The sequence below is a fragment of the Rhincodon typus genome, chromosome 9 (assembly GCF_021869965.1).
Source record: "Rhincodon typus isolate 14 chromosome 9, sRhiTyp1.1, whole genome shotgun sequence".
Classification (NCBI taxonomy): domain Eukaryota; kingdom Metazoa; phylum Chordata; class Chondrichthyes; order Orectolobiformes; family Rhincodontidae; genus Rhincodon; species Rhincodon typus.
Window position 1 is genome coordinate 91,124,880 of NC_063340.1, and position 26,379 is coordinate 91,151,258.

A 26,379-nucleotide genomic window follows, 5' to 3' on the forward strand; every position below is an offset into this window, starting at 1 on the left:
TGTGAGCAGTCAGTGGGTGAGGGAGTGTGAGCAGTCAGTGTGAGGGAGTGTGAGTTAGTGGTGTATTGTAGATACCCAGTGAATTAGTGGGACATGCTTGCTGAGGAAGGAGCTGATTAGTGAATGGATGAGTGATGGGCTATGTTGGAAACTATAAGCTGACCATCACTGACCTGACATGTTAGTCATCTGTAAGCAGTCTGTGTGGCTCTATCCCCCACTTTGAGCCCAACACAGGTTCCCACCCACCTTTCCCAGCCCCCTGCCTCTCCCTGGCTCCAAATCCACTGTGTGGGAATGGTTGGTATAACTATTAATCCAATGATCTGGGCTAGTACTCCCAACGCAATGGATAAAATCCCACTGCAGCAGAGCTGTGCAATTTAAAATCTGGAACAGATGCAGTAATGGTGAACATGATGCTGTTGGAGAAACATTCCTGGTTTAAAACCATAATCCTGGTTCACGAATGCCCTTCTCCCACCCATCCTCCTCCTCTCACCAAAACAAAAGGTTCTGAGCGCTGATTTGGTAAGGTTACTAGTTTTTTTTTCAATAGTCTGTTTGGGAATTCAGAACAGTGGGAATGCATGTTAGCGCAGTTGTATGCTCCTCCTGTAGAATGTGGGAGGTAAGGGTCACCACTAGTGTCCCCACTGACTTAATCTGCGGGAAGTGCACCCAACTCCAGCTCCGCGGAAACCGCGTTAGGGAACTGGAGCTGGAGCTGGATGAACTTCGGATCATTCCGGAGGCTGAGGGGGTGATTGGAGAGGAGTTACAGGGAGGTAGTCACACCTCAGGTACAGGAAAAAGGTAGGTAGGTTCCAGTCAGGGGACGGAAAGGGAACAGGGAAACAGTGCAGGGATCCCCTGTGGCCGTTCCCCTCAAAAACAAGTATACCGTTTTGGATACTGCTGGGGGGGACAACTTACCAGGGGTAAACCATGGGGTACAGGTCTCTGGCACAGAGTCTGTCTGTGTTGCTCAGAAGGGAAAGGGGGAGAAGAGGAGAGCACGAGTCATTGGGGATCCCGTAGTTAGGGGGACAGATAGGAGATTCTGTGGGAACGAGAGAGACTCGCGGTTGGTGTTTTGCCTCCCGGGTGCCAGGGTCCATGATGACTCAGATCGTGTTTTCGGGATCCTTAAGGGGGAGGGAGAGCAGCCCCAAGTCGTGGTCCACATAGGCATCAACGACATAGGTAGGAAAAGGGATGGGGATGTAAGGCAGAAATTCAAGGAGCTAAGGTGGAAGCTTAGAGCTAGAACAAACAGAGTTGTTATCTCTGGTTTGTTACCCGTGCCACGTGCTAGTGAGGCAAGGAATAGGGAGAGAGAGCAGTTGAACAAGTGGCTACAGGGATGGTGCAGGAGGGAGGGATTCAGATACCTGGATAATTGGGGCTCATTCAGGGGTAGGTGGGACCTCTACAAACGGGATGGCCTACACCTGAACCAGAGGGGTACCAATATCCTGGGCGGGGGGAAATTTGCTAATGCTCTTTGGGAGGGTTTAAACTAATTCAGCAGGGGGATGGGAACCTGAATTGCAGCTCCAGTGTACAGGAGGTTGAGAGTAGTGAGGTCATGAATAAGGTTTCAAGGTTGCAGGAGTGTACCGGCAGGCAGGAAGGTGGTTTGCAGTGTGTCTACTTCAACGCCAGGAGCATCCGGAATAAGGTGGGTGAACTCGCAGCATGGGTTGGTACCTGGGACTTCGATGTTGTGGCCATTTCGGAGACATGGATAGAGCAGGGACAGGAATGGTTGTTGCAGGTTCCGGGGTTCAGATGTTTCAGTAAGATCAGGGAAGGTGGTAAAACAGGGGGAGGTGTGGCATTGTTAGTCAAGGACAGTATTACGGTGGCAGAAAGGACGTTTGATGAGGGCTCGTCTACTGAGGTAGTATGAGCTGAGGTTAGAAACAGGAAAGGAGAGGTCACCCTGTTGGGAGTTTTCTATAGGCCTCCGAAAAGTTCCAGAGATGTAGAGGAAAGGATTGCAAAGATGATTCTGGATAGGAGCAAAAGTAACAGGGTAGTTGTTATGGGGGACTTTAACTTTCCAAATATTGACTGGAAACACTATAGTTCGATTACTTTAGATGGGTCAGTTTTTGTCCAATGTGTGCAGGAGGGTTTCCTGACACAGTATGTAGATAGGCCAATAAGAGGCGAGGCCACATTGGATTTGGTACTGGGTAATGAACCAGGCCAGGTGTTAGATTTGGAGGTAGGTGAGCACTTTGGTGATAGTGACCACAACTCGGTTACGTTTACTTTAGCAATGGAAAGGGATAGGTATATACCGCAGGGCAAGAATTATAGCTGGGGGAAAGGCAATTATGAGGTGATTAGGCAAGATTTAGGATGCATAGAATGGAGAAGGAAACTGCAGGGGCTGGGCACAATTGAAATGTGGAGCTTGTTCAAGGAACAGCTACTGCGTGTCCTTGACAATTATGTACCTGTCAGGCAGGGAGGAAGTGGTTGAACGAGGGAACCGTGGTTTACTAAAGAAGTTGAATCTCTTGTCAAGAGGAAGAAGGAGGCTTATGTAGAGATGAGGTGTGAAGGCTCAGTTAGGGTGCTTGAGAGTTACAAGTTAGCCAGGAAGGACCTAAAAAGAGCGCTAAGAAGAACCAGGAGGGGACATGAGAAGTCTTTAGCAGGTAGGATCAAGGAAAATCCTAAAGCTTTCTATAGGTGTGTCAGGAATAAAAGAATGACTAGAGTAAGATTAGGGCCAGTCAAGGACAGTAGTGGGAAGTTGTGCGTGGAGTCCGAAGAGATAGGAGAGGTGCTAAATGAATATTTTTCGTCAGTATTCACACAGGAAAAAGACAATGTTGTCGAGGAGAATACTGAGATACAGGCTATTAGACTAGATGGGATTGAAGTTCATAAGGAGGAGGTGTTAGCAATTCTGGAAAGTGTGAAAATAGATAAGTCCCCTGGGCCGGATGGGATTTATCCTAGGATTCTCTGGGAAGCTAGAGAGGAGATTGCAGAGCCTTTGGCTTTGATCTTTATGTCATCATTGTCTACAGGAATAGTGCCAGAAGACTGGAGACTAGCAAATGTTGTCCCCTTGTTCAAGAAGGGGAGTAGAGACAACCCTGGTAATTATAGACCAGTGAGCCTTACTTCGGCTGTGGGTAAAGTGTTGGAAAGGATTATAAGAGATAGGATTTATAATCATCTAGAAAGGACTAATTTGATTAGGGATAGTCAACACGGTTTTGTGAAGGGTAGGTCGTGCCTCACAAACCTTATTAAGTTCTTTGAGAAGGTGACCAAACAGGTGGATGAGGGTAAAGCGGTTGATGTGGTGTATATGGATTTCAGTAAAGCATTTGATAAGGTTTCCCATGGTAGGCTATTGCAGAAAATACGGAGGCATGGGATTGAGGGTGATTTAGCGGTTTGGATCAGAAATTGGCTAGCTGTAAGAAGACAGAGGGTGGTGGTTGATGGGAAATGTTCATCCTGGAGTTCAGTTACTAATGGTGTACCTCAAGGATCTGTTTTGGGGCCACTGCTGTTTGTCATTTTTATAAATTACCTGGATGAGGGCATAGAAGGATGGGTTAGTAAATTTGCGGATGACACCAAAGTCGGTGGAGTTGTGGATAGTGCGGAAGGATGTTGCAGATTACAGAGGGACATAGATAAGCTGCAGAGCTGAGCTGAGAGGTGGCAAATGGAGTTTAATGCGGAAAAGTGTGAGGTGATTCACATTGGAAGGAGTAACAGGAATACAGAGTACTGATAAGATTCTTGGTAGTGTGGATGAGCAGAGAGATCTCGGTGTCCATGTGCATAGATCAGTGAAAGTTGCCACCCAGGTTGATAGCGTTGTTAAGAAGGCGTATGGTGTGTTAGGTTTTATTGGTAGAGGGATTGAGTTTCGGAGCCATGAGGTCATGTTGCAGCTGTACAAAACTCTGGTGCGGCCGCACTTGGAGTATGGCGTACAGTTCTGGTCACCGCGTTATAGGAAGGATGTGGAAGCATTGGAAAGGGTGCAGAGGAGATTTACCAGCATGTTGCCTGGTATGGAGGGAAGGTCTTATGAGAAAAGGCTGAGGGACTTGAAGCTGTTTTCATTAGAGAAAAGAAGGTTAAGAGGTGACTTAATGGAGACATACAAGATGATCAGAGGATTAGATAGGGTGGACAGTGGGAGCCTTTTTCCTCAGATGGTGTTGGCTAGCACGAGGGGACATAGCTTTAAATTGAAGGGTGATAGATATAGGACAGATGTCAGAGGTAGTCTCTTTACTCAGAGAGTAGTAAGGGCATGGAATGCCCTGCCTGCAAAAGTAGTAGACTCGCCAACTTTAAGGGCATTTAAATGGTCATTGGATAAACATATGGATGATAATGGAATAGTGTAGGTTAGATAGGCTTCAGATTGGTTTCACAGGTCGGCGCAACATCGAGGGCCGAAGGGCCTGTACTGTGCTGAAATGTTCTATGTTCTATGTTCAGGGAAGGAAACTGCCATCCTTACCTGGTCGGGCCTACATGTGATTCCAGACCCACAGCAATGTGGTTGACTCTAACTGTCCTCTGACAAGGCCCAGAAGGTCAATGAGCTGAGGGCAGTAAGTACTGGCTTTGCCTGTGACGTCCTCATCGCGTACGAGAAAATTAAATGCAGCCAAGATCCTGCAGGTGCAAGCCCTCCTGCTGTACTGGAAGGGTGGAATCAGTAGTAGGGATTGAGCAGGAGAGGGAATGGTATTTACTGGGAACAAAGACACTAAAACAGAGCAGCAGGTCCTTGAGTAACTCAACAGGTTGGGCAGCATCTGGGGCTGAGGAAGAAAAAGAGTTAATGTTTCCAGTCGATGTGACACTTTTTTCAGAACTCAAGATCTTTTATTTTAATTCATTTTGTAGGATGTGAGTGTTGCTGGCTGGGCCCAGCATTTATTGCCTGTCCCTAGTTGCCCCTTGAGAAGGTGGGGGTGAGCTGCCTTCTTGAACCACTGCAGTCTGTGTGCTGTGGGCTGACCCACAATGACTTTAGGGAGGGAATTCCAGGATTTTGACCCAGTGACAGTGAAGGAACAGTGATATATTTCCAAGTTGGGATGGAGAGTGGCTTGGAGGGGAACTTGGGTGGTGTTCCCATGTATCTGCTGCCCTTGTCCTTCTAGATATAAGTGGTCATGGGTTTGGAAGGTGCTGTCTGAGGATCTTTGGTGAATTTCTGCAGTGTATCTTGTAGACAGTACACACTGCTGCTACTGAGTGTCGGTGGTGAAAGGAATGGATGCTTGTGGATGTGGTGCCAATCAAGCGGCTGCTTTGTCCTGGATGGTGTTGAGCTTCTTGAGTGTTGTTGGGGCTGCACCCATCCAGGCAAGTGGGGAGTATTCCATCACACACCTGGGGAGGTGATGGCCTCGTGGTATTATCACTGGACTGTTAATCCAGAGACCCAGATAATGTACTGGGGACCAGGGTTCAAATCCTGTCATGGCAGATGGTGGAATTGAATTCAATAAATATCTGGAACTAAGAATCTAGTGATGACCATGAATCCATTGTTGATTGTTGGAAAAACCCATCTGGTTCACTAATGTCCTTTAGGGAAGGAAACTGCCATCCTTACCTGGTCTGACCTACATGTGCCTCCAGACCCACAGCAATATGGTTGACATGTAACCGCCCTCTGGGCCATTAGGGACGGGCAATGAAAGCTGTCTTAGCCAGTGATGCCCTCATCCTGTGAATGAATAAAGAAAAAACTTGTCAGCCCAAGCCTGGATATTGTCCAGATCTTGTTGCATTTGAACACAGACTGCTTCAGTATCTGAGGAATCACGAATGGTGCTGAACATTGTGCAATCATCGGCAAACATCCCCACTTCTGACCTTATCATGGAGGGAAGGTCATTGATGAAGCAGCTGAAGATGGTTGAGCCGAGGACATTACCCTGAGGAACTCCTGCAGAGATGTCCTGGAGCTGAGATGACTGACCTCCAACAACCACAACCATCTTCCTATATGTCAGGCATGACTCCAACCACCAGAGCATTTGCCCCCTGATACCCATTGATTCCAGTTTTGCTAGGGCTCCTTGATGCCACATTTGGTCAAATATAGCCTTGATGTCAAGGACTGTCACTCTCCCCTCACTTCTGGAATTTAGCTCTTTTGTCCATGTTTGAACCAAGGCTGTAATGAGATCAGGAGCTGAGTGGCCCTGGCGGAACCCAAACTGGGCGTCACTGAGCAGGTTATTGCTGAGCAGGTGCTGCTTGATAGCACTGTTACTGACACCTTCCATCACTTTACTGATGATCGAGAGGAGACTGATGGGGCGATAATTGGCCGGGTTGGATTTGTCCTGCTTTTTGTGTACAGGACATACCTGGGCAATTTTCCACATTGTTGGGTAGATACCAGTGTTGTAACTGTACTGGAACAGCTTGGCTAGGAGGACCAGCAAGTTCTGGAGCACAAGTCTTCAGTACTATTGCTGGAATGTTGTCAGGGCCCCGTAGCCTTTGCAGTGTCCAGTGTCTCCAACCATTTCTTGCTATCATGTAGAGTGAATCGAATTGGCTGAAGACTGGTATCTGTAATGCTCGGGACCACTGGAGGAGGCCGAGATGGATCATCCACTCGGCACTTCTGGCTGAAGATTGCTGCGAATGCTTCAGCCTTATCTTTTGCACTGATGTGCTGGGCTCTTCCATCATTGAGGATGGAGATATTTGTGGAGCCTCCTCCTCCAGTGAGTTGTTTAATTGTCCACCACCATTCACAACTGGATGTGGCAGAACTGCAGAGCTTAGATCTGATCCATTGGTTGTGGGATCACTTAGCTCTGTCTTGCTGCTTTCGCTGTCTGGCGTGCAGGTAGTCCTGTTTGGTGGCTTCACCAGGTTGATACCTCATCTTCAGGTATGCCTGGTACTGCTCCTGGCATGACCTCCTGCACTCTCCATTGAACCAGGGTTGATCCCCTGGCTTGATGGTAATGGTTGAGTGGGGGATATGCCGGGCCATGAGGTTACAGATTGTGCTGGAGTACAATTCTGCTGCTGTTGATGGCCCACAGCACCTCATGGATGCCCAGTCTTGAGTTGCTAGATCTGTGCGAAGTCTGTCCCATTTAGCACGGTGATAGTGTCACACAACACGATGGAGGTTGTTCTCAATGTGAAGGTGGGACTTTGTCTCCACAAGGGCTGTGCGATGGTCACTCTTACCAATACTGTCATGGACAGATGCAACTGCAGCAAATTGGTAAAGATGAGATCGAATATGTTTTTCCATCTTGTTAGTTCCCTCACCACCTGCCGCAGACCCAGTCTAGCAGCTATGGCCTGTAGGACCCGACCAGCTTGATCTGTAGTACTGCTGCCGAGCCACTCTTGAAGGTGGACATTGAAATCCCCCACCCAGTGTACATTTTGTACCCTTGCCATCCTCAATGCCTCCCCCAAGTGTTGTTCAACATGGAGGAGTACTGATTCATCAGCTGAGGGAGGACGGTATGTGGTTATCAGCAGGAGGTTTCCTTGCCCATCTTTAAAATTGAATCCATGAGACTTCATGGGGTCCAGAGTCAATGTTGAGGACTCCCAGAGCAAACCCTCCCAACTATATACCACCGTGTCACCACATCCGCCGGCTCTGCCCTGCCATTGGAACAGGACATATCCAGGGATGGTGATGGTAGTGTCTGGGACATAGTCATACTCACAGAATTGTACCTTAGGGACAATGTTGGGCTATTGCTTAACTCGTCTGTGAGACAGCTCTCCCAATGTTGGCACTAACCCCCAGATGTTAGTGAGGAGGAATTTGCAGGGTCGACAGGGCTGTTTCTGCTGTTGTCTTTTCCAGTGCTTAGGTCGATGCCAGGTGATCCGTCCAGTTTCATTTCTTTGAGTCTTTGTAGCGATTGGTACAACTGAGTAGCTTGCTAGGCCATTTCGGACAGCAACTGAGAGTCAACCACATTGATGTGGGTCTGGAGTCACATGTAGGCCAGACCAGGTAAGGATGGCAGATTTCCTTCCCTAAAGGACGTTAGTGAACCAGATGGGTTTTTCTGACAACGGTTTCCTAGTGATCGGTAGATTCTTAATTCCAGGTTTTGTTTTAATTGAATTGAAATTGCACCATTTGGCATGGCGGGATTTGAACCTGGGTCACCAGAACTTTAGGTGGGTCACTGAATTCATAGCCTAGCGATAACACCACCAGAACATCTCCTTCCCGCATTTGATCTTCAAGTCCTTTCACTGACAACCCCAGAATGTCACAGCTACAGGGACCAGCTGATTCATTCCGAAAGCACAGGGTGTGAGGTTGTGTGGGGCTTGATGGATGGTGAGGGGGCGTGGTAAACACAGTATTTTCACTATTTCAAGTGTAACAGACACACAAATGATTGGAATCTTTGATCCTCTGAAAAACCTTGCCTAGCTCCACGTGAAATTGCTTTGTGAAGTTTGTCAGTCTTGGGGTTGGAGTGTGGGGGTGAATCTTATGTTTTCCATTCCCCCTTCACAAGAGGAGATCACATATTATGAGTTTAGGAAGCTTGCTCTGTTTCAACCTGAGACAGTTGGAGAACCCCCCTCAGAACTCTGAGGAAGGGTCACCGGACCTGAAACATTAACTCTGTTTTCTCCTTCACAGATGCTGCCAGACCTGCTGAGCTTTTCTAGCAACTTTGTTTTTGTTCCCCCTCAAAACGAGCCCAGCTTTATCTGTCGGAGCTGGCCAATCATCAGTGTCCCGAATCTGGATCACGCCCATGTGCTGAGCAGCTGTAACCGTGTGGGATCCGAGCAGTAACACAATTTTCTTCCTGTGGGCTCTTGGCTTTTCTGATCTTCTGTTATTTCATGTGCGCAGGTCCTGACACACGTCCCATTCTCGTTCAGTTCCCGAAAGTTGTGAAGGTAGCAGAGGGTGAAGCTGTGCAGTTTCAGTGCAGTTTGGAGAGAAGCAGCAGAAATAACACAGTGGAGAATTACACTGTCCATTGGTACCACCCAGAAAACAAGACGCACATCTTATTGAGTCACTTTGCAGGCGGCAGTGTTTACCGATCGAGAGGATTCTCTGAGCGGTTTCAGCTTTCCAGAAATGTAACCAGTAACAGCTACATTCTGACCATCAGAGACCTGAAGCTCACTGACACTAATACCTACATCTGTGGGATTTGGGGAAATATTTTTGGAAAAGGAACTCGACTAAATGTAACCGGTATGTACTTTTTATATTGTGTAAGTTTTATCTCAAATAATGTCATCACATAATTAATTAATTGCCATGGTGGCTCACACATGTCTTGCTTTTGGAAATCTGAGCAATAAAGTACAGAATGGTATAGACTTCAATATTAACCAGGGAACTGGGGGCAAACTCTCCAGTGGTTGGAGTCATACTTGACAAGTGGTTGTTGGAGGTCAGTCATCTCAGTTCCAGGACACCTCTGCAGGAGTTCCTCAGGATAGTGTCCGAGGCCCAATTATCTTCAGCTGCTTCATCAATGACCTTCCCTCCATCAGAAGGTCAGAAATGGGGATGTTCGCCCAACAGCGCAATGTTCAGCACCATTCGCAACTCCTCATATACTGAAACAGTCCAGGCCCATGGCCACGAGATTCAAGAACAGCTTCTTCCCTGCTATTATCAGACTTATGAACAGGCCTCTCAAATGTTAATTCTGATTTCTCTCTCTCTGCACCTTCTCTGTGGCTGTGACACTATATTCTGCACTCTGTTCTGTTACCCTAATGCGCTGTTTGGTACGATCTGCCTGTAGTGTACTCAAAACAACACTTTTGACTGTATCTCAGTATATGTGACAACGATAATCAATGTCCAAATGCAGCAAGGCCTGGGCAATATCCAGACTTGATCTGACAAGTAGCAAGTAATATTCACAGCACACAAATGCCAGACTATGACCATCTCCACTTTGAGACAATCTAATCACGCCCCCTTGACAGTGAAAGGCATCACCATCATTGAACTCCTCCCACTATCAACATCCCAGCAGATACATGGGAAAACCATCCCCTGTAAGTTCCTCTCCATGCCACTCAACATCCGGACTTGGAAATATATCACCGTTCGTTCAATGTCACTGGGTCAAAATCCTGGAATTCCCTCCCTAATGGCATTGTGGGTCAATCCATAGCAGGTGGACTGCAGTGGTTCAAGAAGGCAGCTCACCCCCACTTTCTCAAGGGGGCAACTAGCAACGGGCAATAAATGCTGACCCAGCCAGCAACACCCTCATTCCTGGATTGCATTAAAAATATCTTAATTTCAAAACTCATGACTTTATTTTTCAATCCCTTCCTGACCTCACTCCTCCCCACCTCTGATCTCCACCATCCATAAGGATAATATTAATATTTGCGTTCTTTTAATTCTGGACCCTTAAGCATCCCCAGTTGTCTTTTCTTCCCATTGACAGCTGGTCCAAACTTTGTTTTATAAAGCTCCTGTGATGCTCCATTGGACATTTCCTATCATCAATGGTGCTATATACAAAGAAGTTTTTGTTGATCTGACTCAGTAACAAACTAACACAACTGGTTCAGTCTTAGCTCACTGTTCAACATCTATCTTGTGTTGTTAAGACTGAGCCTTTGAAAACTGACAACACTGATTATCAGACCACATTCTAACTTCATTGATGCTTTTTCCCTTAAAGGTGCAAATGCCCCAAACCTTCTCCAGTCTCTGATCCCAGAACGTGTCACAGAGGGACACACTGCCCAGTTACAGTGCACCATGAGGAACGCTGCAGTGACACGCACCGATGTTCACTGGTACCGGGAGCGACCAGAGAATAACACAGAGTGGGTTTTAACACATAATGTGAGGAACATCACACAATGGAGCCCAGGATTCACTGAGCGATTCCAGTCTTCCAGAGACCCCTCCAATAACAGCTTCATTCTGACCATCACAAACGTGTGGCCCAGTGACACTGGGGTCTATTACTGTAAAGTGTGGGGAGATATCAGTGGAAATGGAACCCAGCTGACTGTCATGGGTAAGTGCTGTTAACACAATCTGCATCAGGCCTCACATTGTGAGATAGCTGGAAAATATCCAATATTTGAAATAATTTAACAGGAAGCTCTGTTTGCTCACAATGCCCCTCCTTTCTCTGTTTCCAGTTCCTGCAGTGGGAATGAACAGAGAGCTGTGGATAGTCTGGATCAGTGTGGGAGCTGCTCTGGGAGTTACTCTCATCGCTGGAGCTGCTCTTCTCTTCTGTATCAGAATTACTCGGTCTGGGAAACGGTCATCCTGTAGGTGGAAATCAATCTTTCACTGAAACAATATTAGTAAAGAATAATCTGGTTTGAGTGAATGGAACCATATATTGAAGTTAAATGATAGTGAACACCAGAATCAGATACAATGAGAAATGTTTATTACTGTCCTCCGGTGATTACTTTAGTCTGTTTGTGCATCATTAAAAAGTAAAGTAACACTGTCCTTTTTTGTAGCTTCTCCCCATCATACTGGAGAACACAGTCTGATGCTGGAATATGAAAACATTTCTGCTTTCAGAAACACAAAGGTAAGTGGAATCAAGCTGTCAGTTTCCTGCTTTTCTCTGTTGCTGCAGCTTCATTGTTGTAGATGTGAGATGAAGTTTTATTGACCTTTGGCTTCACCTCAGTACTGCCTCGCTCCTGGTTGTGAATGTCAAAGACATGGGTCTCTGCTCACCTCACCACTGGTCACAGTGTTCCAACCTTCCCTTAGTAATGTCAGAGCTGTGCAGGGCTTCAAACAAGCACATACCCCTGACAACATCAGTGGTTACCATTGACCAAAAACTCTACTGGACTTGCTGCCTCAATACGCTGGCTACAACAGCAGGTCAGAGGCTGGGAATACTGCAGTGAGTAACTCACCTCCTGACTCCCCAAAGCCTGCCTACCATAAAGCCATAGACATCTACAGCGCAAAGAAAGGTCTTTTAGCCCATCATGTCCACATCAGTCAAACACAGCTACCTAACTACTCTAATCACATTGCCTGGCACTTGGTCCATAGCCTTGTATGCCTTGGCATTGCAAGTGCACATCTTCTATGTTATGAGGATTTCTACATCTACCATCCTTACAGGTAGTGAGTTGCAGATTCTCACCATCTTTTGAGTGAAAAAAATTTTTCTCATGTCCTCTCTAAACCTCCTGACTCTTCCCTTAAATCTATGCCCCTGGTAATTGATCTTTCCATCAAAGGGGAAAAATTCCTTCCTGTCTACCCTATTTACATTCCTCATAAAGTTATCCATCTCAATCATGTCCCCCCTCAGTCTCTGGTCTGAGGAAAACAACCCCAGTCTGTCCAGTCTCTCTCCGTAACTGAAACTCTCCAGCCCAGGCACCATCCTGGTAAATCTCCCTCTGTGCCATCTCCAGTGCTATCGCACCCCTCCTATAATGTGGATTCCAGAACTGCTCACAATACTCTAGCAGTGATCTAGTGTTTTATACAGTTCCAACATCACCTCCCTGTGCTTAAACTCTAATAAAGGCAGGTATACCGTGTGACTTCTTAGCCACTTTATCAAGCTGTCCTGATTCCGTAAGAGACTGGTGGCATGTACACCAAGGTCCCTCTGATCCTTGGTGTTTCCCAGGGTCCTACAGTTCATCATCTATTCCCTTACCTTGTTTGTCCTGCCCAAGTGCATTACCTCACACTTACCCAGATTGAATCCCATTTGCCATTGATCAGTCCATGAACCAGCCTGTCTATGTCCTCCTGCAATCTAAGGTTATCCTCTTCATTATTGACCATTCCAACAATTTTTGTTTCATCTGTGAACCTACTGCAACCCTCCTAAGTTCAAGTCTAAATCATTTATACAAACCACAAACATCAAGGGCCGTCACACTGATTCCTGTATAATCCCATGGACACAGGCTTCCAATCACATAGTCACCCCCTGACAATCACCCTCTGCTGATGCTACTTGGCCAGCTGTAGATCCAATTTGCCAAATTTCCTTGGGTACCCATGGGCACTGACCTTTACAACAGTCTCCCAAATGGGACTTAATCAATAGCCTTGCTGAAATCCGAGCAGACTATGTCAAAAGCATTGCCGTGTTCTACATACGTAGTAACTTCTTCAAAAAATTCAATCAAGTCTGTTAGACATGGCCTCCCTTTAACAAAACCACGCTGTCTGTGATTAAATAATCCCTGCCTCACCGAGTACAAATTAATTCAGTCCCTCCGAATTGCTCCCAATAGTTTCCCATCACTGAGGATAGACTGAGTGACCTGTACTTCCCTGGTTTATCCTTGCTCCCTCCTTGAATAACAGTACCACATTGACTATCCTTCAGTCCTCTGGCACTTCTCCTGTAGCCAGAGAGGAATTGAAAATTATTACCAGTGCCCTTGCTATTTGCTCCATTGTCTCACTCACCAGCCTGAGATACATTTCATCCAGCTTGGAGATTTATCTACTTTTAAGCCTGCCAAATCACTCAGACCCTCCTCTCTGTCTGTGTTGATCTCTTTAATAGTATCACAGTCCTTCTCCCTGATTTCTGTACCCACATTGTCCTTCTCACTAGTGATACATAATAACCCAACCTACATCCTCTGGCTCCACATACTTTTTTTCAATTCATTCACAGGATGAGGGCATTGCTGGCTAGGCACATTTAGTGCCCATCCCTAATTACTCAGAGGGCAGTTAAGAGTCAACCACATTGTTGTGGGTCTGGAGTCACATGTAGTCCAGACCGGGTAAGGATGGAAGACTTCCTTCCCTAAAGGGCATTAGTGAACTAGATGGGTTTTTCCTGACAATCGACAATGGATTCACGGTCATCATTAGATTCTTAATTCCAGATATTTAATGAATTCAAATTCCACCATCTGCCATGGCGGGATTCGAACCCAGGTCCCCAGAACATTATCTGGGTTTCTGGATTAACAGTCCAGCAGTAATACCACTAGGCCATTGCCTCCCCTATTACCATGTGGCACATCATGGGCCCCACTCTTCCCCTAGTCATCCTTTTACTCTGAACATACCTGAAAAAACTCAGGATTTTCCTTTCTTTTACCTGTCAGTACCTTTTCAATTCCCCATTAGCTCTGCTAATCTTCTTTTCAAGTTCTCTCTTGCACATTCTACACTCCTCCAGGGCTTTAGCTGTTTTGAGCTCTCAGTATCTGCCATAAACCACCCTTTTTCTCTTAATCCAGTGCTGTATATCCCTCGATAGCCAAGATTCACAGCATTTGATAGTCCCAACCTTTTTCTTTACAAGGCATAAGTCAGGAGTGTGATGGAATACTCTCCACTTGCCTGGATGGGGGCAGCTCCAACAACACTCAAGAAGCTCAACACCATCCAGGACAAAGCAGCCGCTTGATTGGCGCCACATCCACAAGCATCCACTCCTTCCACCACCGATGCTCAGTAGCAGCAGTGTGTACTATCTACAAGATGCACTGCAGAAATCCACCAAATATCCTCAGACAGCACCTTCCAAACCCACGACCACTTCCATCTAGAAGGACAAGGGCAGCAGATGCATACAGGGTGTGGTGTTCCCATGTATCTGCTGGATGGAAGTGGTCGTGGGTTTGGAAGGTGCAGCCTGAGAATCTTTGGTGAATTTCTGCAGTGTATTTTGTAGATAGCTTGCACCCACTCACCATCCTGACTTGGAAATATATCATCGTTCCTTCAGTGTTGCTGGGTCAAAATCCTGGAATTCCCACCCTAAGGGCATTGTGGGTCAACCTTCAGCACATGGACTGCAGCAGTTCAAGAAGGCAGCTCATCCCCACCTTCTCAAGGGGTAAATGGGGACGGATAGTAAATGCTGTGATACCCACATCCCACAAAAAGGATGGGATGTGGCAGTGTGATTAGGACAGGAAACAGTGACCCCAGGTTTCCTACAGATAGCTCTTAACCTGCTCAAACAAAGAGTCAGATCCCGGGAGGACGATGGGCCTTAGTGATGAATTAAATATCTCAAAGTCATGGCACCTCTCTACAGAAACGTTGCAAAAAGAGATTGAAATTTACATTTGATTTGAATGGAGGAAGAGTGGATCCAAGACTAGTATTCCAAACTGAAATAAAGGGAACTTACGTGGCCAGAAAGCCAAGAGATTTCTGATGTGAGCTAGCATACTAGACTCCCAGGCTAGGAGATTGTCTCTATTGGTCTAAGTGGCAGACACTTAGGGAGATATTTCAGTATACCTAGAATAATTGTACTCCGGCTATAAAGAAAAATTCTGAAGGGCCAACACACCACCTGTAGTTAACTATAGAACTTAAGGAAAACATCAAACCTAAGGAAACATCATCTGACGATACAAAGGTGAGCGACAGGTTAGACAATTAGTCAGAATATAAAGAATGCTAGAAAATGACTAAAAGGTTATTGAGAAGGAAAAAAATTAGAGTAGGAGAGGAAGTTAGCTAGAAATGTAAAAATGAATAACAAATGCTTTGACAGGTATGAAAAGGTAAAATGTAAATAAAAGTAGATGCTGGTCTTCGAGAGAGAGTGAGAATGTTGAGCCAATTGTAGATAAGGAAATGACAAATGAAATGAACTAACATGTTTCTTCTACCTTCACCACTGGGGTTACACAATCACGTTTCAGTTCCAAAGAGGAGCCAAATTCGACTCAAACTGTTGACTCTGTTTCTCTCTCCACAGATGCTACCAGACCTGCTAAGTTTCTCCAGTTATTTTAGATTTTGCATTTTGCATTTATCTCCGTTGGATTTATTGGTGATTATATTTGTAAGCTTTGAGAAGCATCTGTTTTTTTATCCTTTCTTCATTCATGGGATGAGGGTGTCACTGTCCAGGGCAGCATTTATCGCCCGTCCCTAATTGCCCAGAGGGCAGTTAAGAGTCAACCACATTGCTGTGGGTCTGGAGTCACATGTAGGCCAGACCAGGTAAGGATGGCAATTTCCTTCCTTAAAGGACATTAGTGAACCAGATGGGTTTTTCCAACAATTGGCAATACTCTTAATTCCAGGTTTTTAAAAATTGAATTCAAATTCCACCATAGATAACAAGGTGTAGATACTTTGTTATCTCAGATTCTCCAGCATTTGCAGTTCCTACGATCTCTCAAATTCCACCATGGTGGGATTCGAACCCAGTTCCCCAAAACATTATCTAGATCTCTGGATTAACAGTTTGGTGATAATACCACTAGGCCATTGCCTCCCCCTGACATTTTAATATTTCCTGTACTGTGTCCAGTTCTTCGATATCCTTTTGCTGGAGAACTCAGTCACAATCCTCCAAATCTTCAAACCAGGTGAAAATTGGACAAGTTTGTAGTTCTTGTGAATGCCAAACAAGATGCTAAACATCAGTCCAAACCAGTGAAGGACATTGTACATGTGGCAGTGTGTAAACTGCAGAGTCGTAACAAGACCTTGGGGTACCTATTTTACAACCTTACTGTCCCTTCAGAGTTTCTATTCTTCAGTAATTTATATCATTCCATTTGGTTACAGAAACCAGATGATCTCCAGGTTGATGGTAATCAGATTTATACGGTAAGGAACCTAAAATCCAGTCAGTTCAGTCATTCCAAGCAACAATGTACTGTCAAAAAGTATTCATTCATGTTTTTGTTTTCCCTCCTTCCTGTTAATAAGAATGTGCCTTCAAAATGAGAAGCTCCTTCCTGATGGCTGACTAGGTAGGTTCATGTTAATTCCAGGCTACATTCGTATGTGTGATAGGGGGATGTCTTTTACATTCAGTTTACAACAATGATACCTGGGCTTCAGGGGTTAGGTTATGAGGAGCGATCATACAAATGAGGCCTGTTTTCTCCATAATTTAGAAGGCAAATGGGTGATCTGATCAAAGTCTTCAACATATTAACAGGAAAAGATAGGGTAGATGAAGATAAGCTATTTCCACTGGTTGGGGATTCTAGAATTAGGGGCATAGTCTGAGAATTTGGACCGGGCTGTTCAGGAGTGATGTTAGAAAGCACTTACACACACAGAGGGCGGTAAATGTTTGAAAGTGTCTTCCACAAATGGCAGTGGATGTTGGATCAGTTACTAATTTTAAATCTCGGCCAGATAAGTTTTTTTAAGCAAAAGGTATTAAGGGATTTGGGTCAAAACAGGTATATGGAGTTAGGCCACAGATCAGCCACGATCTCAGTGAATGGTGGAACAGGCTCAAGGGCTGAATGGCCTACTCCTGTTCCGGTGTTCCTCTGATACTGTATTTTGATGGTGGTGTTTCCTGTCGCTATTTGCCATGCCAAGTCTGGAGATCACAGTGCTTATAATCTGCAGGTTTTACAATGTTTATAACCCTGGGTAGGTAATAACATGTTTGTACAATGAAGGGAAAGCTCTGAACAGCTGATTTAGTGTGTAAATTGCTGGTGGTGATGAGATGTGGACAATCTGACATTAACACCAGGAAGGGATATGGGAAAAAGGAAGGTCCATAGGTTTCAAAAAAGCTGATGTGGAAGATAATGATGGATCCAGGATGGTTGGAACTCCTTGTTGTAATTTCTGTGCAGCATCAGAATGGCTACTGCCACAATAACATGATGACTCACCGGGAATGCATCTTTACACAGAGGGGAAAGAACAGTCTACATTTGCTGATTGTCCATGTTAGACCCAAAAGGCACAGTCTGTACCAGCAGCACTGTACACTGACTCAGTGGCTACTCACTTGTTATTGAAGGAGAACCATTTCATTTCTGGGCCACATTAGTGAGAAACATTGCGAGGAAATGGGGGTTTGATGTGCAGAAGCGGAGATGAGATGATGTTGTTGGGGACGGGGCACTGAAAGAGAGCGAACGCATCGTATTCTAGATAGCACTATGATTTAAGAAGATCCAGAGTTCAGCAATGTCGTAAACCGTGAGGAAATGGTAATGGAGCTGACGAGGGTGTTGACCTACTGGTGAAATGGGCAGGCACACGACAGATGGAATTTAAAGCAGGGAATTGTGGTGTGAAGTGGAGATGACGATAAATAGCAGAATTTTAAAGGGGGGCGGGTGTGAACAGAGACAGGAACCTGGGGCTATTGCACTAAGCTGTGATCCTAGCTATTCCTACTCCTGGAAACTGAAGCTGAACCAGACTGTTTGCAATTAGAGTGTCATCTGTGTGCTTAGGATGGGCATCATCTGTGTGCAATTGCTCGGGCTGCCCATCTCAATCTCCCAAATATGACATGATAGCTTACCTACCAAAGCTCACTTCCTGCTGAAATCCTCATCCTTGTGTTGGTGTGGTTATCCAGTGTGTCCCAGCAGAAGTGAGTATAGGAGTTGGGAGGGTCATGTTGCAGCTGTACAGGACATTGGTTAGGCCACTTTTCAAACACTGCATGCAGTTCCGGTCTCCCTGTTGTAGGAAAGATGTTGTTAAACTTGAAATGGTGCAGAAAAGATTTACAAGAATGTTGCTGGGACTGGAGGGTTTGAGCTATAGGAACAGATTGAATAGGCTGGGACTATTTTTCCTGGAATGTCGGAGGCTGAAGAGTAACCTTATAGAATCTTATAAAATCATGAGGGGCATGGATACACTGAATATCCAAAGTCTTTTCCCCAGGGTAGAGGAGTCCAAAACTCGAGGACATAGGTTTAAGGTGAGAGGGGAAAGATTTAAAAGGGACGTAAGGGGCAACTTTTTCACGCAGAGGATGGTGCGTGTGCGGAATGACCTGCCAGAGGAGGTGGTGGAGGCAGGTACAATTACAACATTTAAAAGGCATCTGGATGGGTACATGAATAGGAAGGGTTTAGAGGGATATGGGCCAAATGCTGGCAAATGGGACTAGACTAATTTTGGATTTCTGGTTGGTATGGACAAACTGGACCAAAGGGTCTATATCTTTGAAAGGATAAACATCGATTTTAAGTATTAGGAGGAAACACTAGATTTCCCGAGCACCTACAGCCAGCCCTCTGGAGGTCTATACAGTGATGGACTCCAAACTGACCCAACAATGGTTCCTTCATCCTCAGCCCAGACTGAGGGAGAGGTGAGGGTGGGTGAGGGTGGGTGGGAGGTAGAGGGAGGCAGAAGCAGGAGTCACCTGGTTCCACGGTCTCCAATTAGCCCACAGTCAGCACAGAGTGGTGAGTTCACTTTAATCAGTGTGTTTCTTCCCTCGTTCAGACATGAGATACTGAAACTGAGGCCATCTCTCCCAATATCTTCCTCATGGAGTTTACCTCATGGGGGAGGAGACCGCCTAGTGGTGTTATCGCTGGACTGTTAATTTAGAGACCCAGGTAATGTTCTGGGGATCTGGGTTTGAATCCTACCATGGCAGATGGCAGAATTTGAATTCAATAAAATTCTGGAATTAAGAGTCTAATGATGACCATGTGTTGATTGTCAGGAAAAATTCATCTGATTCACTTATGTCCTTTAGGGAGGGAAGCTGCTATTCTTACCTAGTCAGGTCTCCATGTGACTCCAGACCCACAGCAATGTGGTTGACTCTTAACTGCCCTCTGGGCAATTAGGGATGGGCAATAAATGCTATCTAGCTAGCGACACCATCATCTTGTGAACGAATACAAAAAAAAAAGGAGTTTATAGATGTGTGAATTATCAGGGAATTAAGGTCAGGGCCAGATCAGTCATGATCTTAGGGAGTGGTGGACAGTCTGGGAGGGATTGATTGGCCTACTCCTGCTCCTATTTCTAACATTATTATTTGTCACCTTCTGATAATTCCAACATTCCTCCGATCTCCTATTCTCGAGAAACCTAACGCTGACCTGAATCTTGCTAACTGTGTTCTCACTCTCATCAATTCCCATTTCCCCCATGATCACTGACCTACACTGACTCCTAGTTGAACAACATCCCAATTTTTAAATTCTTAGTCTTGTTTTCAGAACTTTCGATGGCCTTTTCTCTTTCTATCTCTGTAATATCCTCCTGTGATCTTCTGGGATCTCTACCCTGCTCTAATTCTGGACACTGGTGTATTCTTATTTTAATCACATTTCTCTGTTCCTGTGGCTGTCTGGAACCTAAGCTCTGGAGCCTCCCTCACTGTACCTCTCTACCTCTGCCCCACTCCCCCTTTCTTCCCTCACCCTCTCTCTCTGCACCTCTCCATTTCTCTCTCTCACCTCTCCCCCTGTGCAGCTCTCCACCAGTCCCACATTCTCCCTCAACTCTCTCCCCCTCTTCCCTCCAACTTTCCCCATCTGTATCTCTACACATCTCCACTTCTGCTTTTCCCTCTTCTCCTCTCCACTTCTTTACCTCTCCATTTCTCCATCTTTCCAGTTTGTGTACAGTGTTAGTCTCCTTACCTGAGAAAGGGTACCATTTTAGATTTTAAATGCCTTAAGGGCTATGGGGAGAAAGCAGGAATATAGCACTGAGATAGAGGGTTGGCCATGATCAGATTGCTTGGTGGAGCAGGCTCGGAGGGCCGAATGGCCTACTCCTGCTTCTACTTTCTACATTTCCACCTTTCTATCTCTCTATCCCTCCATCCTACCACCTTCTCTTATTTCCATTACCTCATCTCTCCATCTCTTCACCTTTTCGTACCTGTCCCTTGAACCTTTTACCATGTTAAAGGGTACTGTATCAATGAAAGTTAACTTGTCCCTTTTTGAAAAGAATGACCATGCAGGTAACTGGCCCTTAATCTGTTCCTATTTGTATTGAACAGACAATGAACATGAGCTTCAATACTGCACCAATCGGAAGAGCATTTCTTGAACCTATGGAAGAATCTCCTTCGTCATTTCCTTGCTTCTCAGCTGCAGCCTCTAGATCACCAGGACTTCCTGATACACTTGCTGTAGGTTTGTCTGTAATCAGTAGACACAGATTGGATCACACACTCCTCTCCTGCATTTCTGTGAGCCTAACCCTACCCTGACGTCAGCGATGATTCTAAATGACTGCTCCAGACTGAGGAACAAATCCTTCGAATGTACAGCTCAATACTCAGAGCCCACCTACAGTCACTGCGATCATTTCTGAGCATTGAACCTTGCAGTAGGGCCTGTGCTGGCCTTGGAGTGGGGGAGGAGAGCTGGAGAACCACCAGAATAATAACAGCATTGCAAGGGTTAAATTATGAGGATAGGTTCCATAAATTAGGTCTGTATTCCCCTGAGTTGGAATAATTGAGTGGGTGATTTAGTTAAGATATTCAAGACAATTCAGGAGGTGGATACAGAGGAATTACTAACTGTTGGGCATCGAAACAACTGACTGGATCTTTAAATGTGACCAATTAGAGATGAGGTGGGTGTGAATTTGAAAGAGTTATCCCCTCCCTGTGGCAAACAGTGACTGAGTGTGAACTGGCCTGTGTCCAGGGATGGAATGTGTCATCTTGAATATCCCATCATTGGCTGGCAACTTCTTCAATCTAAGCAATTAAATTACAAAAAAAATCCAGCAGGATTCTCCTTCTCCTGCTTTCTGCGCATCCCTTTGTGGAGCTCTGTCCCTCGTACAAGCTGTGACCAAAATGTAACCGCTTTGTCCAGACCCTGGTCTGTTTGCTGTCCTTGAAGAGAGGCGATTAGACTACCCTGTGAACACACAGTCCTGTAGCATGGCCTCACCCTGACACAGGGGTCAGACATTTACATCCTGGGGGCTAGGTGGGAAGTGCCTTTAGAGACCAGCTGTGATGGCATGGGGGGGTGGGGTCATGCCCATTATCTGCTGTCCCTTGCTGATGATGGGATAGGAACTAAATGCCCTGTGTCCTCAGCCCATCGAGACCCATTGGTGGTCAATTCATAGCTGCCAAAAGGCTGGCCCCATCCCCAGTGGGACTTTACCAGCAGCACGAGGGGCATATTGCCACCCAGAGCAGGTCACCTGATGTCTCCCTGAGGATTTAGGGTTGAGCTGAGAATGGGAGGTCCCTCCTAAAACAAGGAGCTTGTGGTCCAGGGCACACCTTCAGAACATCAATGGCCTGCTCAGCTGGAAGATTGCCCCCTCCTATGACCAAGCGCCTGACCCCACATTCACCAAATAGGATTATCTCCGTGATCCTCAATCTCACCTAGCTTGGGTCCTCACCAACTCAGCTTCTCTGGGACCTCCTGCCGTTCCAATACTGGCCACAACCCACAGTGGTGCTGCTGAGTCTGAAGGAATAAGGACCCTGTGATTGGCCAACAGCTCTCCAAGCGATAGAAGATATTATATTTACATAGTACCCTTTAACATGGTAAAACCTTCCTGGAAACAGGGAATGTTGGATGTTCAGTGCCTGGGGACTGTAAAAGTCAGTTGTGATTTTTACAGCCTGTGCTGATGGCACTCCCTGACATTCTGGATAGTGAACAGAGACCTCACCTTGGTGCAAATTCCAAAAATGTAAAGTTTCTTAGTTTCCTTGACAACATATTTCTGGCTGCACCAGCCCATGTACCTCACAGGCTCTGCTTGTTTATTCCTTATTCTCAATAAACGTGAAAGGTTACTGGGAGCAGGTGGGAATGTGATTTAATCAGATCAGTCACAATCTTACAATGTTCCTAATTCATGTGCCCATTTCTTTTTGACTGACTGTTCATTCTCTGAATTTTTGCAGCTAATTTTCAAATTTCGTGAAGAATTTAAAACTAAAATCAGTACAAAAGTGGCCGGACATACTGAGCAGATTGTTAAATGTCTGAAGGTGTTGTATGAAAGAACCAGTGTTGTTTCTGTTTAAAGTATTTATAAAAGATTAACAGCCCATGGTTAAAAGGCCTTTAGACTCCAACATGTACAGCAGGGCTTCTTCTCAGGTTCATGGTTCCCAGGGTAGGCTCTGAACACACCATTACTGATCACTCTGATTCACCGGGAATACTGGTGTGTACAATCACCCACCTGAGAGGACAATTACCCCACATTCTACAATTGCCCCTCTGTCACCTCAGTAAATGGTTACCTAGCCTCACGAGAGTGGACACAGTTTCTCACTGAAATACACGACTGGAAGATATAAGGGATCAAAATTTCACACTATTCCAGCTGGGATCTGATTAGTGCCTCGTATCATGTTGGAACACCGCCTTAGTTTTATACATTGTTCCCTTCCCTATTTTCTGCTGAACACGGATGCCAGCTTCTTTGTGATTCCTGGATGAGGAAACTCCCAAATCCTTCTGTTCCATTGCTTTGTGCGGAGCAACTCAAATTGGGAATTGATGCCAGGAGTGGGGCCAGGAGCTGAGATCTTGGGGTCAGGAACTCTGAGCCAGCAGTGTCCTCCCCGTGCCCCTTTACTGTGATAGATCTCCTCACCCTCCACAGCTCACCAAGGGCTCACAACAGTTTTCACATCTCAAAATGGGGTGACAGTGCGAAAAGATTTGGGAAGCATTGGCTTAGCAATTCCGTTAAAGCACCTCACAATTTTCAACAACTCTACTTCATCCTGTTGGGGTGGCACAATGGCTCAGTGGTTAGCACTGCTGCCTCACAGTGCCAGGACCTGGATTTGATTCCAGCCTTGGGTCACTGTGTGGAGTTTTGTACCTTCTCCCTATATCTGTGCATGTTTCCTCCGGGTGCTCCGGTTTCCTCGCACAGTCCAAAGATGTGCAGGCTAGGGTGAATTAGCCATGGGAAATGCAGGGTTATAGGGATAGGGGTGGGTCTGGGTGGGATCTCTTCAAAAGGGTCAGTGTCAACTTGATGGGCTGAAAGGCCTGCTTCTACACTGTGGGGATTCTATGACCCTTACCCCACTCCTATTCCCCATCCAACCCTTTCAGTTCTTACCCCAGCTTCTCTTGTCCTCCATATAACTAAAGGCTCCCACCCACCCTGGTCTTGTTGTGGTAAATCTCCTGGGCACCCTCCTTGACCTTGTCATCCTTCCCAGAAATGCTCGGAGTCTAACTCCATCATTTTCTCAAGGATTTAGTGTAATCTCTCAACTTATTCTGCTTTTTCAAAGAAAGTGTGCATTATTGCTCTCTCTGCTTCCAAACACTCTTTACAATTGTCTTATTTGTATTGCCTCTCCTTTTTTATTATTCATCCACAAGATGTGGGTGTCGCTGGCGAGGCAGCAGTTATTGCCCATCCCCAATTACCCAGAGGGCAGTTCAGAGTCAACCACATTGCTGTGGGTCTGGAGTCACATGTAGGCCAGACCAGGTAAGGATGGCAGTTTTCTTCCCTAAAGGACATTAGTGAACCAGATGGGTTTCTCCAACAATCCACAATAGATTCATAGTCAACATTAAACTCTTAATTCCAGATTTTTTTTAATGGATTCAAATTCCACCATCTGCCATGGCAGGATTCAAACCCAGGTTCCCAGAACATTAAAATAAACACAACAAGGAGAGGGGCCCCTGGTCCTCATTTTCCACTCCTCAGCATTCACATCCAGAGGGCCATCTGCCATCTCCAGTGAGATGCCACCAGACACATATTCCCCTCCCCTCCCTTGTCTGCCTTCCGCAGGGACCGTTCCCTCCGGGACACTGTGGTCCACACTTCCTTCACCCCCAACACCTCCCCACAGCCCTACGGCACCTTCCCCTGTAACCAGCGAAGGTGCAACACCTGCCCATTTACCTCCTCCCTCCCCAGTATCCAAGGGCCCAAACATACCTTCCAGGTGAAGCAACACTTCACCTGCACTTCCCAGAATCTAGTCTATTGCATTCGCTGCTCACAATGTGGTCTCCTCTACATTGGGGAAACGAAGGGTAGACTGGGCGACCGCTTCGCAGAACATCTACGTTCTACTCGCAAAAAAAGACCCTGAGCTACCTGTTGCCTGCCACTTCAATGCAGCACCCTGCTCCCTGGCCAATATCTGTCTCTGGCTTGCTGCAGTGTTCCAGTGAAGCCCAACGCAAGCTGGAAGAACAGAACCTCATTTTCCGCCTGGGGACCCTGCAGCGGAATAACTTTAGAGTCTGATTCCATCCATCCATGTTTTTACTCAGCCCCACACCTTGGTCCTTTTATGAAATGGATTGTTTTCAGCATGGCCAGTCCATTTTCTCCTATTCTTAGCCCTCATTATCATTTATTCAGCTTCTCTTTTGTCCTTGCTTACTATCAATAATCCCTCTGTTTGCTTACCCCTTTCATCTCTCTCTCTCGGGCCCCACCTCCAGCTGTCTGCTCACTCTCAATTCCATTTCTCTCCCGGCCCCCACCCAGCCGCCACCACTCCCCGTCTTTAGCACACCTATCACTGTTTCCCAGCTGCTAACAGTTCCCACCCAGTCATCAGCTTAAATATCATGCTTCCCAGCTACGTTCTGTTCATGATGAAGAGTCACTGGTCTTGAAATGTTGAGTCTGCTTTCTCCCCAGTGATGCTGCCAGACCTGCTGAGTTTCCTCAGCAATATCTCTTTTCTGCAGAACATTAAATGGAACTCTTGATTAACAGTCTCACGATAAGACCACAAGACCATCACTTCAACTTCCCACCAAAACATATCCCTTCAGACTGCCCAGTATTAAGTTGCATTGGCCATGCAGCAGCCCATTTCACTGGACTGTTGCACTCCTCGTGGAGACTGCCAATCTCCACTTTACTTTTTAACCACATTTCTGACTTTTGTGTCATTGACAAGTTGTGAAATTGTGCTTGGTACACCTAGATCCAGTTCACTAACGTAAACCCAAAAAAAAAGTGCTCCTAATTCCAAACCAGTTCCAGAACTAAGGGTCACAGTCTACAAATAAGGGGTAAGCCATTCAGGACTGAGATGAGGAATAATTTCTTCACTCAGAGAGTTGTGAACCTGTGGAATTCTCTCCCACAGGAAGTTGTTGGGGCCAATTCATTAGATATATTCAAGAGGGAGCTGGTCCTTGTAGCTAAAGGGATCAAGGGGTATGGGAGAAAGTGGGGGTGGGATACTGAGATTGGATATCAATTGAAAGTGAGAACTGTAGTCAATTTGCATATTCCTGATCCTGGGGTCCTGAGGACAGTTGTAGGATGTGTGCTTTCCAGCTTTCTGAGATGATCTATTTCAGTTAGATTTGTCAGGTTGACTTCATGGCATTTTGTTCCCTCTCAGCAACTCATCACTTCAGTTTGTTTCATTTATAAAAGATATTACAACAAAGGCAGGCCATTGTACCTCAGAGAAGCTGCCACCAATCCAACCAGTGAAGCAGATAAAGCTTCTGGTGATTCCTTCTATATTCCATATATGAAACCTTCCAGCGTTTCTGTCTTTAACAATTCTTCCCCACTCCCTGCTCTTCTCACATCTTACATTTTTCAATTGCTGCATTTCTCTAAGTTGTATATTTTTCCACGGTATCTAACTGCTCAATCAAAATGGAGTATTT

At 45.8% G+C, this 26,379-nt stretch overlaps 1 protein-coding gene across 2 annotated transcripts in view; it reads left to right on the forward strand.

Moving 5' to 3' along the window:
- Positions 1–23,541, forward strand: part of LOC109915806 — a 24,077-nt gene extending 536 nt beyond the window's left edge. The window contains exons 2-8 of one of the 2 annotated variants that reach the window (XM_048601318.1): positions 8,897–9,250; positions 10,713–11,057; positions 11,185–11,319; positions 11,521–11,594; positions 16,559–16,600; positions 16,703–16,746; positions 20,748–20,858. In XM_048601318.1, the coding sequence (XP_048457275.1) occupies positions 8,897–9,250; positions 10,713–11,057; positions 11,185–11,319; positions 11,521–11,594; positions 16,559–16,600; positions 16,703–16,720 (968 nt within the window). In that variant the 3' untranslated portion in view covers positions 16,721–16,746; positions 20,748–20,858. Of the gene's footprint in view, positions 1–8,896; positions 9,251–10,712; positions 11,058–11,184; positions 11,320–11,520; positions 11,595–16,558; positions 16,601–16,702; positions 16,747–20,747 lie in introns of both variants that reach the window. The other variant, XM_048601317.1, reaches the window with a different exon arrangement.
- Positions 23,542–26,379: the final 2,838 nt, after the last annotated feature.